Source organism: Euprymna scolopes, chromosome 33 (assembly GCF_053919585.1).
Source record: "Euprymna scolopes isolate OS-2025 chromosome 33, ASM5391958v1, whole genome shotgun sequence".
NCBI classification, from domain to species: Eukaryota; Metazoa; Mollusca; class Cephalopoda; order Sepiida; family Sepiolidae; genus Euprymna; species Euprymna scolopes.
This window is the reverse complement of record NC_136514.1, coordinates 63,663,018-63,680,618: the sequence shown is the minus strand read 5'-3', so window position 1 is coordinate 63,680,618 and position 17,601 is coordinate 63,663,018. Positions and strand designations below refer to the sequence as shown.

Here is a 17,601-nt window from a genome sequence, read left to right as displayed (position 1 = left end):
TACTAACATTACAGTATTATATTTGGTAAGGTTGGTTGGAAGGTGAGGGATAACAGAAACTTTTGTTCTACTCTGCATTGTTCGGAGCAAGGAAAATATCATTACTAACATTACTGTATTGTTAGTGACAGAGAGAGTAACGGAATCTTTTGTTCTTTTTGGAGTTGTTCAGGAGCAATGAATGTAATATTACACTATTACATTTGAAATAAATGAATTACATTATTATCTTCAATGTATTCAAACAAGATAAATGAATGGGCTAGGCAGAAGAGAAAGAGTTTGGGAAAAGGAGGGGAGAAACAGAGGAGTGAGAAAGAAAGAAAGATAAAAAGGCAACTAGACAGAGGGGGAGAAAAATAAAGGTGTTACACTATTTAATTTCTATTTTATTTTTATATTCCAGGCCAACATCAGGTAGCCCTGCTAGTATCTTATAAAGTAAAGTGAGATTTCTCCTATTTCATTGACCAGTCTCGCTTTCTGTCAAATCTGATTCAGCATCAATTGATGCCAATTATTGATGCAAGATTTCAGAAAATTTCTTCATTAATTTTTATATTTGGTCCTATTTGATATTTTCTCCTAAGATAGTTGGAGGAATTTGCATTTTCACACGCACATCTATTATCTCTGCCACCCATTATCTTGTTATTTTATGTTAGATTATATTTTTAACCTAAAAAATACATTCTTTTAAAAAAAATCAGAAGTGTTTTGATTAGCTACTCAATAATTTCTTTTAAATTCTCTCTTACTAGAATAACAGATTAACACTTTTATATTTATTGGATATTTACTGCCTCTGTTCATTCTAAACCAATTCAAACTTCCAGAAATCTGAATACTGTGGACTTTCTGCAATGCATTTAATATATTCCAGCATTATTGAGCAATTATCATTCCTTTAACACACACTAATTTTGCCTTGTTTATGTAACTCTTATTGCTATTATATCATGTTATTTTTCCATACACAAGCTATCAATCACCTTAGCAAAAAACAGTGACAAGTAATATGGTTTTTGTCCTGCAAAATCAACAGCTGATATGCTGACTGTAATATCATACAGTGGATCTATTGACAGGGGTTTTGTTTCTAGAGCAATAGCTCTTGACAAATAAAAGGTCTTTGATAGTGTTTGGCATAAATGTCTTTTTCTTTGCTTTTTCACTCCAAACAAGGTATAATGCCACTTTGACATAAGGGACTACCAAATTTGCAGGGACATTATGTAGGGAATTGAGCAGTGAGATGTTTGTTCATATTACACTTGAACTTCTGTATATCAGTACAGTCAGGGAAGCAGGGATCCAGGAGGGAATTTCAGAATTCAAGGGAAGAAATTATTTGAGTAGAAGGCTTTCTGGCATCTAGGGATCTTTACATTGTAGGGGTGGGATTTTGCTGCTTGTCGAGTTAGTCGGGGTATTTACGTTGAGGAAGGTACAAGTGCTTGGAGTGTGTTGGAGCACTTTCCTTTAAATACTTGTAAAATAGGCACAGGGATGCAGCAGTAGTTGTTGATGGACAGAAGTCAGAGGTTCATAGAATCAACACTGGTGTACTTCAAGGATCCATTGTGGATCCGACTCTTTACCTGATTTTCATCAATGATCTCTCAAATAACATTCTAAGATCATTTGTCGACATTTATGCAAATGACACAACTATTTATGGCAACACTTTGAAAAGCAGTAATGACCAAGATCGTTCTTGTTCTCTCTCTTCTGAGTTTGAGCTTGTGGTACAATTGGGAAGAAATGGTTACTTTTAATGTGTGCTTCTTTCTTGTTTCACTATGAACACTGATCCCCAACTGAAATGAATGGCTCTCATGTTGGGAAGTCGTTTTCTTCTACAAACTTCTAGGACTGACTTTCACTGCAGACTTAAAATGGAAGTCTTACATCAAATCCACTGCTAGAAAAATGGTTAGATAATTCTACTGCTCTTGAAAGTTATCTTAGCCGTGATACAATCCTCTATCTGTTCAAACGTCAAATACGTACGAAGATTATTATTACTACATCTGGGGAGGTACTGCTTTTCCTCTACTTAAAACTAAACAAAACTTCTATGAGCAAAGTTTCTTTCCTAGAACTGCCTGTCTGTGGAACACTGTCCTGTGGGGTTGCTTTCCTGGTAACTTCAACATGGCCATTTTCAATTCTAATATAAACAAATTCTTGTTGAACTGTCTTCTTAAATAATCAAATTCTGCTTAATCATTATCAGTATTACCAATAATCACAATGTTGTTTCATAATTCACCCAACACCCATTGAACTCATATCCTTGAGTAGCCCTTGGGCCTTGATAAGTGATGACATCTTAGTAAAAAAAAAAAAAATTATTTAACCATTTTGTTTTTCTAATCATCATCATATTGTATGAATCTGAAGATTCTATTGTTGGCATTGGTTTCCCTGATATTTTTCTAGTCAGAATTATTTTTAGAAATATTTCAGATTACGGGAGGGACCATGAATTTTAAGTGAAAGTGATTTTTGTTGAATGAACTAGATTCAAAGATATTAATGCCATTTGCGGTAGACCATCCAGCCGTCTACTTGGATATTATGAGCCAGTTTTTCTATTGACATAAAATGACTTTTCTGAATCGTGTGTGGAACCTACTATCCAAGAACTTTCACCATTGAAGTTGTAGTTGCCATTTTTAGCTATCACCTTTGAAAAGCCTTCACCACTCTTGGTAAAACACACATGTATACCCATTAGGATGATGACTTTAGTTTTTTTGCAGTTCTATCAGGGAGGTGTCAACATCCTCCTACATACAGCACCTGGTATTCCCAAATGGAACTGACCAGGCTTAACGTTGTTTAATTTTGGTGATCTAACAAGAAGCAATGTGTCAATGTGATTATGCCATATATATTACACACACACACACACATTTCAAATATAAATTTTTATAACACAAAGTTTTTTTCAGTAGCTCAATAGTTACTTTGAATGCGGGGAACAAAATCTTATAAATTCACCAAAAAAATTTTTTTTTTTAATTTTCCATTCAGAGAATATAATTGCTTCAGATTACCACTAAGATATTTGTAATGTTCAGAGTATATGATGTATTTATCATTTCTTGGTAAGGCTATCTTCAATGCTCATATAAATAAATAAATAAAACAGTAACCCCCACAAGGAAATTGTGTTGCATTCCACATTCATTTCATAATTTGCATTATTACCAAAGTTTTCACAATAAGGTTATTTATACTTGTACATTCAAATCATGGAATCCTTGCATCATGTGACCAGCATAAGTACTTACATCATGTGTCATCAATATAAATGCTTCTATTTTCTCATTTAATACTTACATTTGTTTCTGGTAGCAAGCAGTAAACAAATATTTTCACGCTACAATCCATATTATGAATAACTCATTCTAATGTCTACACTAAATAAAATAATGTATATTATAATATTATCAAGTAAGAATTGACATGTATACTTTATATCTTATGCTTTTTTTACATATTGTACTTTTCAGATATAGATCAATAATTCTTATTTGGTATCTATTGTTCACAGTTTTTGCACTGTATTCAGTTACAATATCTTCTTGAATTAAAATAAAGTCACACACACACGCACACGCACACACACACACACACACACACACACACACACAAGAACAAATAATTAATAAAACATGTTAAAAACACTTTAACAAGAGTTAAAAACATACTTAATTTTCAAAAAGGAAGCACAAATTCAGTGGATTGTCCTTAATCCGCAGAGTTTCGAAAGAAATACTTTCCTTCTCATTAGAGGGTAGGAATTAGCAAATGCAGAATTGGATTTTGCTTGCAAAGAATTTAATGAAACTGCAAGTAAGCGATAGAGCTCTCTTGCTAAAAGTAAAAAAATAGTGAGGCAGAGGGAATGGGGATAAAATGAAAAATAATTTCATGTGAATGGATGGTCAAGTGAAGAGTAGAATATCCAATGACAGTAAAATCCAAGAAAAGTTGGTAAAATCCGGTATCCAGACATAAAAATCCAAAGGAATCCCATTACTAGAAGATATTTCAAGGTTCTCCAAAAGACAGAATTCGGTGAAATAATTTGCAAATATGTACAAAGAAAAAAGAGTGAGTTGAAAATATTATAAAAAGAAAGATAAATTGTGCGTAGAATGAAGAAATGGAAAGATTTCAAGATGCTTCTGCCGAGGCCAAATTAAAAAATATGAATAATGCGATGGTTGTAGGTTTGATCCTCAGAAAGGTGTATGTCTAAGCGTAATCATATATAAAATTTTCTGGGGAAGGATCCCTACCTCCCTTTAAAATTACAAATATTTATATCAGCATAATCATGTTTACACACCACCAAGATTAAGCAACATTGAACCTGGTCAGTACTAAAATAATGGGTGACCATTTGGGGATACCAGCTGTTATATGTGTTCTCTGCTTATCTCTGCATTGTTTCCAGTCATCTTGCACTTCTCCTTTCCACTGGAACCAAACAGGAGAGACTGAGTCAAGGATTGCCCAACACTTGTTTCAGAATTGCTTGTGCAGGCACCCTTACAATGGTTATCCATAATCTTTCAAATATGAACGGAGCTTTCTATCTATATATATAAATAATGTATTTGTAAAATGCTGACAGATGTGAGATTGTTTCATAACTTTATTTCACACAAAAATCTTGATATAAAATCGAAATGCTGATTGTTGTTTGAAATCTGTGTCATTTCAAAGATTGGCTTATATAAAGATTTAGAATGAAACAAATCTTTTAGATCTTCAGTACAAGAAACAGGAAAAGCAAGAACAACATAAATATAAGACAAAAATAATGAGCTTATTCATAGATCTTAAACAGGAGGATACTATTTTTGTAGATAATCATCTGTATGACAATTTATCTATGAAGAGATGACAAAAAATAGTATTAAATGGTAACATTATCATCAACACATCAACCAGCAGCAGAAGAAGCTGATCAAGCTAAATTTTGCCTATTACACTCACCCCTGATAAGACGATTGTCAGCGATAGGCTTTCAAAATAACTCATTTTTGTAGAAACAAATAATTTTCAAAGAGATTAAAACATTAGCAAAATTTGTTACAGCTTTGTAAGAATTTGATTCGATTAATAAGTTAATGACCAAAGTATCCTGTGATAATCCTCTTTCAAAAAGATAATAATTTTGTAAAATAACAAAAAAGTAAAAAAAACAAAAAAAACAAACTCACAGGCCAACTAATCTAAATGAATAAATGCAAAAGTTTTTTTTCATTTATTGTATTATCATTGGAACGAGTTACTCTTAAATGAATAAGACATATTTTCTTTTGAAATACTGTAACAAACACAAGTATTTGTTTATCTCATTTGCATATTATTTTCAAATAACCTAACTTCATGCTTTCTGTTATTTGGTTGTAATTTGTCTTATTTTCATATATGAGATAGTTTTCTCGATATTAACAGGATTTAATAAAACAATAGGATAAACTAGAAAGGTTTTCATAAATTAAACTAACATTGTTCGCCATGATGCATAAACGAAAAGATAAAAGAGAGGATGGTTTACTCACCCATCTTCTTGCTCTTTTTCTCTAAATTGACAACATTTTAAAGCTTAACTATTTATATGAATAAATGCAGAAGTTTTAGTCTTGTTTACAAGAAACTTATGAAACTTATTTCAAATATTTCAAACTTTGCAAAGCCAGGTTGCTTAAACATAAAAGTTTGGCAACCAGAGGTGAAAACTATCTAAGAATAAGAAAAAAGTGTTTGCACACATTTGGTTGGCTTTGAATAACATATTTTTTAACAAGAAAGAATGCCAAGAATTAGCTCTTCATGATAAAATGTTCTTGGTGGATTTTTTTGGTAAAGAAAATATGGATTTTCTTTAATTAAAATTGAAATAATTTTATATTCAGTTTGATTTAAATTACATAATTATATGCAAATATTGAAAAACAATGTATTTTTTTAATGACATAAAAGATTTATAAAGTTTTTAAGCTTAGACGAGGGAAAAAAATCAATACTGTCAAACTTTTGTTTGATACACATGTGCATATGTATCTGCACCCATGTGTATCTAAAATAATGTTTGAAATAGACAAGTATAGGCATTTTTTTAAAATTTTATTACCATGGTTGGAAACACAGGTGAAGAAAAGGTGCTTTCTTTTGGCATGACAATGGATGATTTTAACAATGTAGTTTTTTTTATGTATTAATATTTCCATCAAGTTTTTAAAAATGTAATTATATTTATTAATTAATATCTTACATTGCTTACCCACCCCCTTTACATTTTTAGCAATTGTCTTTGTATGTGACTTGAATGGGAACGTATTATACGGATTCCCAAATTTTAGTCTAATCTTAGATTGTTTCCAGGTGGAGAATCCTATAGTGTGTTACATTATCAAAACATTTAAGAATTACATTTGGTATCTTTAGCCGTGAGTATCCATTGTTTCCATAAAACTGAAGATATTGATGGCAGATCAAACTAATGTATTGTGAAAATTGAAAACTTATATATATATATATATATATATATATATATATATATATATATATATACTCTTGCACAAATAATTGAGCATTTTAATTATTTCCAATGCTACATTATATATTATACAAATTTCATTTAAATTCATACAAAAATTGGGGTAATAGCTGAATAGTGTGATACTGTCAACACACTCGCTTCCCCCAAGTGTTAGGAAGGAAAAAACAAGGAAAATCTATAACAAAAAAGAAAAAAGGTTGATCAGCTGAACAAAGGTTAGAGGGGGTGAGGGTTAGTAGAAAGACTATAGACAGAAAGTTGTTGACCAAGGAACATAAAAGAAAGCTTAAATAGGATTGTTAATCAATGTGTGGCAAAGATTGAGGAAAAAGAATCCGATAATTGAGGTTAATATATTTAGAGTTAATTTATGGACAGTTTTAGGAGCGGCAATTAGTTTTGCAGTAGTTTACAACAGTTAGGGACAGTTTACGGGCAGTTTGAGTATACAACAGTTGAGGACAATTTCCTGTTCAGGAGAGTTGGTAGCTTACAGGTGCCCTGAGAGATCGGAGAGATTTGAATCAAAGCTGGGTAAGAGTAAAAGTAGATCGGCTGAGAATAAAATTGTTGGGGATCAAAACTACTAGACAGCTAGCGACAGACAATGTTTGGGGTTACTTTTTCTACGCTATGTAACTATATCGCTCACACACACACACACACCTTAAATAATTTACATCAAGTTCTCGTCTTGTGTTGTTTTATTGTTGCATGATCACAAAGGTGATCATTGGGTTACATTGGGATAGTGTATAAAATATGTAATGATAATTTAGTAAATGTTTCAGATTTGTTTCATGAACACATTTTAATTCATACAATTGTTTCTGTCAACTTTAAAACATAGAAAAGAGAGAGAGGATTTTCATGCATAACAAAAAAGTGTGATGTTTTATCTTCAAAGTTAGTGAATGGTGTAAAAACCACTCAAATCCACAGACTGCTTATCAAAAAGGAATAAAAAAAAATGTTTCTGAATAGAAATGTTAGTCCTAACACTGACTACCATTGGTTATAAGACAAATCAATCGTTTTCTAGGTTACTTTATTCTCTTTTTTTATGCTGACTGAATTGGAAATCTTACAACAGATGTCAGGAACCAGCTGCTCACAACATACACTCGTTTTTGTCTGTAACTTTTTTCTTTTTTGACAACTTCAATTCACACGGTCCAAAATTTCTATACTTCCTAGTTACTTGCCTTCCCACTAGAGCAACGTGAGACACAAGGTCGATTTTCAATATGTGGAAAATTCAACTTCTCATAAAGAGTCATTCTAGATTTGAACAAAAATAAAATTTGCCTCAGTCTAGAAAGACTTCTTTTACTGACAAAGGACAGAATAGCCCAAGTGTAGCATCAGAACATATACTACACTATAGTTATCTTGTAATAATTTGCCAAAAGCCTGTCCATAAATCAAATCAGATGAAAACTATACAGCACAAATATATGTAGTTTGTATTCAAAATCCCAAGAGTGTCCTAAGTATATATATATATATATATATATATATATATATATATATATATATATATATATATAAATTTAAAGGAGATTAGAACATTAGTCTAAAGAGCAGAGTGTATTTTAATGTAATAATAAAATTACTAGTTTAATTAAAATACAAGGAAAGAAAAAGTGCTCGTTGTAATTTAGATATATAATAAACTCGATAGGTAAATATCCTAGAGCTAATTTAATATTTAGTAATGTGATTGATAATTTAAAAATCAAATTATAATTAAATTAAAAATCCGTTTCATAAGAAGGAACAACAATAAAATCAATTATTTGTACGATCATTTCGGAAAACAGTGTTTTTATTGTGGTAGACATTAAGTTACGGACAATAATTATTACATATAGTTTTTTAACAAGTTATATATATATATATATATATATATATATATATACACACTAGCATTATTTTAATTTATGCAGATTTTGTATTTATTATTATAGAACCTATACTCTATTAATTATTATACTGAATCCAATGCATAGTAGTGATTATAGAAGTTAAAAAAATGACTTGGGTGCCATCAGCTAGAATTGAAACTAAAATATTTAGCTCTCCAGCAGTATTTGCTACCATATGACCTAAGGACACATGCATATCAAAATTAAAAGAAATTACATAGGTAAACCTATAAATGTATATTTGCACGTTTAGAGGGTAAACATTAGTTTGACTATTTTTTCTGACTAAAAACTTAATTAAATATGTTTCACAGATCAGACTACACTATATGTAAAGTTTCAAGTTTTTAGACCAAAAATTGACAGTAGTTTGGTAGAAACCACTCCGCACACACACAACCTTACTTTTCTCTCTCTTTCTCTCTCACTCATATATATATATACTTTCAATCATGCAGTAGATAAGAAAAGTTTACTAGACAAAAACTAATGTAAATTTCAATCTAATCTAAATATGAATATTTATATATTAATCCCAATCAAAAACTGCTCAATACAATGGCAATAGGAAGTAGAGCTTGACACAAGAAGCATAAATGAAAACCATAAAAATTTCCATGTAAAATTTATTTTTTAATACCTCAAACAAAGATAATTAATCCTTATTCCGCGGAGTTTCAAAGAATGCAAAATTCTTCTCTTCAGAGGAAAAGATATGTTAGCAAATTTATACATATAGCAAACCTAAAAATTTGCTGGCTTTAGCATTGTATGAAACTGCATTATATGACGGTGGTTATAAAATGCAAAAAATAGTTGTAAAATGTTTATAAAAATGAATAAAAATGAAAAACAAACCAAAATTGGTAATTCCAGAGTGAAATGAAATTATTTGATAAGATCAAGAAACAAAAAATAATTTTTTTTTTTATATATTTGGAATTTCAATCAGTCCCAATTCACAGGAAGTTAAAACGATGTGGCTAAAAAGAATAAACAGAAGCAGTTAAAATAAAGCAAATCCATTGTCATCCATGAGGAGTTGATGTTGACAATTCTGTTGAAAAATAAAATTTATTTATATATAAACGTAAATTTTAATTTACGGTTTTCATTTATGCTTCTTGTGTGTGTGTGTGTGTATATATCTATATATATATATATATCTATATATATATGAAAATGTAACTCTTGGTTTGTTCGTAATTAATAGTCTAGACTGGACGGGTGGCTTCTACATTTTGGTATAATATGTTTACGGTACGCATGCGTGTTTCTATATATCTCTCTAATTATAACATTATACATAATTTTTCTATAATAAATATTTGGTTTTCTATGTACGGATGGGACATTTTTTTTTTATTTGGGGACAATTATTTCACACCGCGTGCCATCACTAAACGGAACTTTTATATACCAAAGTGACTTTTTCGTTTAAAAATGGAATTATTTCTCTTTCGTTAATATATATATTTTTTTAATATTTCGTGTTTTATATATATAAAGTACAATTGTTGAATGTTATTTTCTTGATTATATTTGTTTGGAAGAAGCACAATTAAAAAAAAAGATTAAAACGGAGCGAAATTTAAATTTCCATTCCATTTTTACTCTTTATGAATATTAAAAGAAAAATTACTAAACATTTATTAATAATGCCTCACTTTTACAGACATTTGTTTTTAAATTTTTTAAATAACGACTTTTATCGACTTTTTTTTTTAATAGCATTTGTGGATGGGTATGCTGACATTTGTTTTAATTTCTTTTTAAATGACTTTTTATTGATTTTCTTTTTTTTAATAGCATTTGCGGATGGGTAAAACGAAAAAAAAACATTTACTGATGATTCTCACTTTTACAAATATTTTTAACAAATAAATTTTATCAAAGTCAAGATACCAAGAAATTGTCAGTAAATGGCTTAGTTATTTTTTTCGTTTTCCGCAAATGCTATTAAAATAAAAGTCATTTAAAAAGAAATTAAAAAACCAAATGTCAGCATACCCATCCGCAAATGCTATTAAAAAAAAAGTCCATAAAAGTCATCATTTGAAAAGAAATTTAAAAACAAATGTCTGTAAAAGTGAGGCATTATTAATAATTGTTTAGTAATTTTTCTTTTAATATTCATAAAGAGTAAAACTTTTTTTCAAAATAAATAATGTGACAAATAATCGTTTAGTTACTACGACAACGTCAGTAAATAAAAAAGTGTTACGTGCGCTTGCATCAGAAAGGGAGCGATGCATGTTTTTTATGCTGGTCGCCATGGAACTCAACTCCCAAGGAGTACCAAATTCTGTTTTCCAAAAGAAACGTTTTCTACCAAATTTCTTAGTAAAAAAAAGTGCAAGTTTTCCTGAAAAAAAACAAACTTTCACCTAACAATTTATCGCAAAAATAGCGACCCATAAAAATCTGGGGTGCTTCTACACTTTATTGCCGAAATTGGAGACGCCATTTTTTTTTCACGCACTTGCTATCCAAATCTAGGGGAGACATCATTATATGGCCGAACGATTGCTTCTGGAAAGGGAAAGAATAAATTTACCAATGGCTTCTCCAATTTTGGCAATAAAGTGTAGAAGCACCAAATCTGCTAGCTGAATGACAAATCTGCTTAAAATATTGAAAAAAAGAAAGAAAGAAAAAAAAGAATAGAAACTCTAGATGTATCAGAAATTTGGAGGAATTTTTGACACCCCTAACAGAAAACTGCGAATAAAATATAAAAACTCGTAATTTTTCTTTTTAAAATGAGTTGTTTATTTTCTATATGGAAAATGAACTATTAAAGTTGTTTAAAAAAAATAATAGAAATATTATTTTTTATTTTTTAAAAAACAGTGTTTACAAAATGTTTTCAAAATGCTGGCGTGCCTTCATGCAGCCATTTTTTTTACGTAATAAAATCAATAGAATTTTACGAGTTAAATATTTTTCAATTTTTTAACTTTAAAAATCTATCAAAATTTTTCTATTGATTCAATTTTTACGATATTTTCAGGGTCAATGTGAAATTTTATGCTCTTTCCAATAAACCAAATATAATACTTTAGACAAACGTTTTTTTTTTTTCAAATTCCCCCCCCATTTTAAAATATTTATTAAAATTTTAATAATTAATTTATGTGTCAAAGTTTTATATATCACAAATTGAAGATAAAAGATCAATAAAGAAAATATTCCAATTTAAAACAAAAAAAAGAATAGATTTTGGAAATTTACCTGTAAAGTCCATAGTGTCAAACCTTTTTTTTTTAAAAAAACGTTGATTTTTTTTTAAAATGAAAGCTCATGTTATGCTTACATCGTCAAGTAAATACCAGACGCTGACGGCAAATTTTTCTATCTAATTGAATGTTTTCTTTTTTTAGATATTAAAAAAAAATTAGTTGATGAAGAAGTATTAAAATATATCAATCAAAAACTCGTGTATTTCATTAAAAGAATTTTTTAAAAATCGATAAAGCGGATTTTTTGTTCTAGGGGAAAAACTTATAAGTGAATGTGCATTTCTTTTTTAACTACGGAGGATGAAAAATACTAATTTTGGTTAACACACACAATAAAAAAGTGACATTATTTATGCCCTTGGACGAAACTATACTTCATAAATTTCATTTTAGCAGCAGCAGCTATTTAACACTTCGCACAAAACATGTTACAAAAATGCGATTTTCTAGGACCCTCGCTTTAAAAAATCCTTTTATTTAAAAAATACATGGGATTTTAAATATAAACATGGATAAATTCTTAACAATGAAGAATGGAACTACCCATTTAATATTTTTTTAGCATATACATACAGCGTTGTTCAAGTGATTTTTTGGCATATATATATATACATATATTTATAAGCAAGTCAAAATATATTGATTTTATTTATATTTTTTTTAAAAGAAAACCGCTTTAAAGAAACAAATATTGTATAATTTTCTATCAAACCTGTTATTTTTTAAAAATTGGGTCTTCGCCCCTTTAATTGAAAAAAAAAAATTAGGGTTTGAATTATATTTTCAAGTAGTTATAAGCTTAAAAAAATGGTAAGTTGAATTATTAAGGTTCTGATCATCATTTTTTATGGACACTTTCTGATACACCTATAGAACCTCTCCCAAACATACTGGTAATAATTTGGTTTTGTCCTTCCTTTCAGTGTTTCTAATTGATTCACTAGGATTTGTATTAGAAGCTGGGTACTTATTAGAATTATTTAATTGTTGAATTTTTTGCATTTTGGTTAAATTTGTTAGTTTGCTAGCGCTAAAAGCCCACACAAAAAATTGAACAAAAGACAAAATTAAAAAGAATGGTACTCATGCAGAATTTACCCCCCCCCACTCCCCGCACCGGATTCCAATTAGTTTAGGGTTTGACCGGTATTAATCGGATTCAGCCGAGTGTTGTTCAAATGTTGAAACACTAAACCAACATTTTATTTATTTTTTTGCAGAATTAATTAATGATGGGGGTATTTTTCCATTTATTTTCTTAACATCTATTGACAGAAAAAATTTGTACATTCTCTTGAAAAAAAAAATCCAACTTTTCTCTACTTTCACCTAACTATTTACAGTGTTCATATAAAACATTCATCTTTTCTTTTTATAATAAAAATTCTGTTTTCAAAAAGAAATGTTTACTGACAGCTTTCTTTAAAAAAAAAATTCCTGAAAAAAAAAGAAAAAAAAAAACTTTCACCTAACAATTTATGGTAAAAAAATTCACCTTTTCTTGGGGAAACAAACAACTTTTATTGACAAAAAAAATTGCAAAATAATAAAATAAATAAACAATACAAAATGCAATTTTTTATGAGGAATGTTGTTCCATTTTAACAAACTGAGCCACAGCAACGCATGGCCGGGTACGGCTAGTATATATATATATGTGTGTGTGTGTGTGTGTGTGTGAACTTGCTTGCTTTCTTGTATCTTGTCTTGAATGATCGGGCGATTCCATCTTTTAAATAAAGTAGGACAGGTGTGTGTGTGTGTATATATATATATATATATATATATATATATATATATATATATATATATGCCTGCTTTAATGTTTTTGCCGATCAGGTGATTCTATCTTTTAAAAAAGAGAGGTGAATTTTTATATTTATATTTAAGTATGGGTGTGGCTCAGAGGCTAATGAATTAGGGTGGAGAGTTGTATGTTTTGGTTTTGATTCTAGCTAATGGCATACAAATCATATACATATATATTTTTAGTTTTTAAATCACTACTATATATTAGGTTTAATATAATAATTGATAGAGAATTGTCTATATAATAATAAATCTGTTATCTGCATAAATTAAAATATATTTAAGTGTATCTTATGACTGGGCAACACGAAGCGCCCTGGTAGTATATATATATATATATATATATATATATATATATATATATGCTAGCAGTTCAACCCAGCTTTGCTTGGGCCCTATGTACTGTTCATAACTTCATGTGTATATATATATATATTAAAAAGTTTGACTGATATCCAAGTAACCTACATCTAAAATTTCAAGTGTTTAGACCCAAAATTGGCAAAGGAGTTTGATAGAGTCTGCAAAGGTCAACTCTTTCAACTTTGACCTCTTGGCAGCCAAATTTTCGCCCAAAACTGATTAAAAAGCTTGCTGCATGTCTTAATACCCTTTATGAAAAATTTCAAATGTTTTGATCCAAAATTGGCTGAATAGTTTGTTAAAGACTGCAAAGATCAAATCTTTTGAACTTCAACCCCTTAGTAGCCAAATTGTCATCCAAAAACCAATTAAAAAGCTTGCCCTATATCTGAACACACTTTATGTAAAATTTCAAATGTTTATACCAAAAATTGACTGAGAGGTCAGTTTTTTTTAACTTTAACCCCAATTTTGACCCCTTAACATTTATTGTTTCGGGCTCAAATCAAATTAAAAAGTTTTATCCATGTCCAAGTAACCTACATCTAAAATTTCAAGTATTTAGACCCAAAATTGATGGAGGAGTTTGCTAGAGTTTTCAAAGATCAAATTGTTGAACTTTGACCTCTTGGCAACCAAATTTCTGGATTAAAAAGATTTTTCCCAAATCTCAATACCCCTTATGTTTGTAGACTGAAAACTGACAGAGTAATTTGGTAGGGAAATGTACACACACAGACACACAGACAATTTCACTTTTATAGATATATAGATAATTAGTGCATCATAAGAATAATATTGGTGAAGGTGTTAAAAATAATGTTACAATACATAGATAAAAAAAAATCAAGCAAAACATTTTTTATGTAACAATGAAGTTTTATGAATGGAGTAATAGATAACAAAACTTATAAACCTTACAAAAAGCAAGTAATATTCTGTTTATCCTATTTATGAACATTCTAATCAATCTCTCCTCGTCCACAAACTCCATCAATATAAATATATTTAAGCATGTATTTAAAAACAAGAAACAGCCTTGAAAAACAGCAGATATTTTTTACTTTTATACAATTTTGTTCAGTTAATTATTTATGAACAAATATGTATTAATTTTACTTAAAAAATCATTAATAAATGATAAGTTCTAGAAATAAAACAACTGTACTTAAAGAATAAAATTAATGATTGATTAAAATTAGTTAAAGTGACCCTGGGTGGGTGGGGGATGGGCTGAAGGAAAAGAAAAAACTAAAAAAAAACTAAAAAAAAAAAAAAAAAAAAAAAAAAAAAAGCTCACGGACAATACTGGTCAGATATAGCTGGTCTGTTAAAGGATAATATATTATGTATATAGTTTTTGTGCATGAGTAGATTTTAATAGTAGTACAGAAACATTTATGCCAAGCAATTTACATGAAAATGTTTGTTTAATTCCTGAAAGAATTTGTCAGGCTAAATGTCTCTTTTCTTATCTCTATCTTTGCTTCTTTTCATTATTTATATATTTTATAAATGTCCTATAAACTATGGTAATGTAAATCATATATATATATATATATATATATATATATATATATTATAAATGTCCTATAAACTATTAATGTAAATGTAAATCATAATTTATCTTCATATTTAACAAGATTTTATGAACTGAAAGCAACCAAATGTTATGGGTTTTCCACATTTTTTTAAATGTTTAAATGTAATTTCTGTTTTCTTTGTAACTGCTTGCTAGTATTTCTTGACCATTATGAATGTGACAGCTGTGGGCTTTTTGCCAGTCTCTCTATTTGTGTCTTTGTATGGTAAACGTTGGAGGAGGAGACTTGTCAATTTGTCGTGTATGAAGTGCCAAATTCATGTCTCTTAAACTGTCATTGCCTGCTAGGCTAGCCTTGAAAGTTCCTATGTTATTTCAGGAAAACGTTGTGGAAAGTAAGCACCATAAGTTGGTGAGGAGTCTCCGGAGAGGACCAACTGACCGTGATATGAAGCCAGATGCAAAAACCAGGGACCAGTTGAATGTAAGTAGTGCAAACACTTGTATGATTTTTCTTGTGAAAAGTGATTATGAATATGAAAAAGCTTATGGAGTAACTATGCTGAATATTTGACGTTTTGTCGTTTTAGTGTAAAATTAACCAGACAAGATTTAACTTAAAAAAAAAATAACAGTGGAAGAATGTTTTTTTGTTTGTTTTTTTTTTTAAATTTAAATTGAAAAACAATTTACTTAATATGATATAATGATATATCAAATTGTTTAAAAAAACAAAACTTATGCATATGTCGAAGAGAAGTTTGTAAGCTTTATATAATCATGATTCATGATTAAATTAATATTATATATTATGATTAAATTGATATATATTCATGATTAAATTAATATTATATATTATGATTAAATTGATATATATTCATGATTAAATTAATATTATATATTATGATTAAATTGATATATATATTATGATTAAATTAATATTATATATTATGATTAAATTAATATTATTATATATGTATGATTAAATTAATATATATTCATGATCAAATTATTATTATTATATATCTATGATTCATAATTAAAAAAAGGAATTAAACAATTTTTTAAATGTGCTATATTATGTATCACACTACCTTTTTTGTTGACACTTATGTTTGCATGGGCAATATCGATTAATTTCGTCCACGGGGCTGGGAATAAACAGAGAAGGCAACAACATGAAAACTGAGATCACACAGAATCACAACCTAAGATGACACCCAGTTTATATTATTTGGATTATTCAAATTATATAACATTTTATTATATTATATATTATAACATTTTATTTGATGTAACCGCCAACCTTTTCCAGGTGTGTTGTGTTAAACTCTAGAATTTTTATATCGATCTCAGGAATCTGTGTGAAATTTCAAATGGAATCATTTATTTAATCCAGGTATTATTAGGTAGAGGTTTGAAGTAATTTATTATTGTATTCTTAGTATTGCCTGAACTAAGGATTGAACCTTCAACCTCCAGCTTGTTCTCTGTCAGTGGAGGAGAAATCCATCACGACTGAGACAATTTTTATTTTTGTTTCTTTTCTCCATATTAAAAAATGATCCTCCTGTCTAACTCTGTCCCGTGTGGAGGCATTGTAAATAGGAACCTTTTTATCTCTTGTGTTGTGAGAATGATATCCAAGATGAGAACAGTAATCTAAAATAATCCAAATAATCCTCATCTCAAAAGTTCTGCCAAGCAAATCCTCAAGTTACAATAATGCAAAAGTCTACGTTAAAAAAAAATGAGAAATCACATGTTTCAAAACCAAATGCAAAGGAAAAGTTACAATGATTTTGAATTACTATAGTTTTTACGTCTGCGTTCTATTATGAACATGTAAACATCAAATAAACATTTGTGAACCTATTTTTTCCAATTTTTATGAAAAATTATGTAATTTATAAATATGCATTTTTTTTCTTAACTTGTTTTCATTCCTAAAATTAGAGAAACCATGAAAATTAGATTAAGGAAATGCTCAAATGTCAACATAGTACTGTTGTAACCCAATAAAAACACAACGCGGCTGAAATCCGTAATGCATGTTTTAGGGAAAAATGTATCTGTTCCATATATATATTGTTATCGAAATACACAGTGCTAGTATTAGAGTAA

The 17,601-nt window shown here is 29.1% G+C and overlaps 1 protein-coding gene across 1 annotated transcript in view; it reads left to right on the top strand.

Annotated features, from left to right (window-relative positions):
- Positions 1 to 17,601, top strand: part of LOC145258266 (phosphatidylinositol 3-kinase catalytic subunit type 3-like) — a 166,137-nt gene that overhangs the window by 65,043 nt on the left and 83,493 nt on the right. The window contains exon 7 of the mRNA XM_080116253.1: positions 15,857 to 15,961. Within this exon, the coding sequence (XP_079972379.1) occupies positions 15,857 to 15,961 (105 nt within the window). The remainder of the gene's footprint in view (positions 1 to 15,856; positions 15,962 to 17,601) is intronic.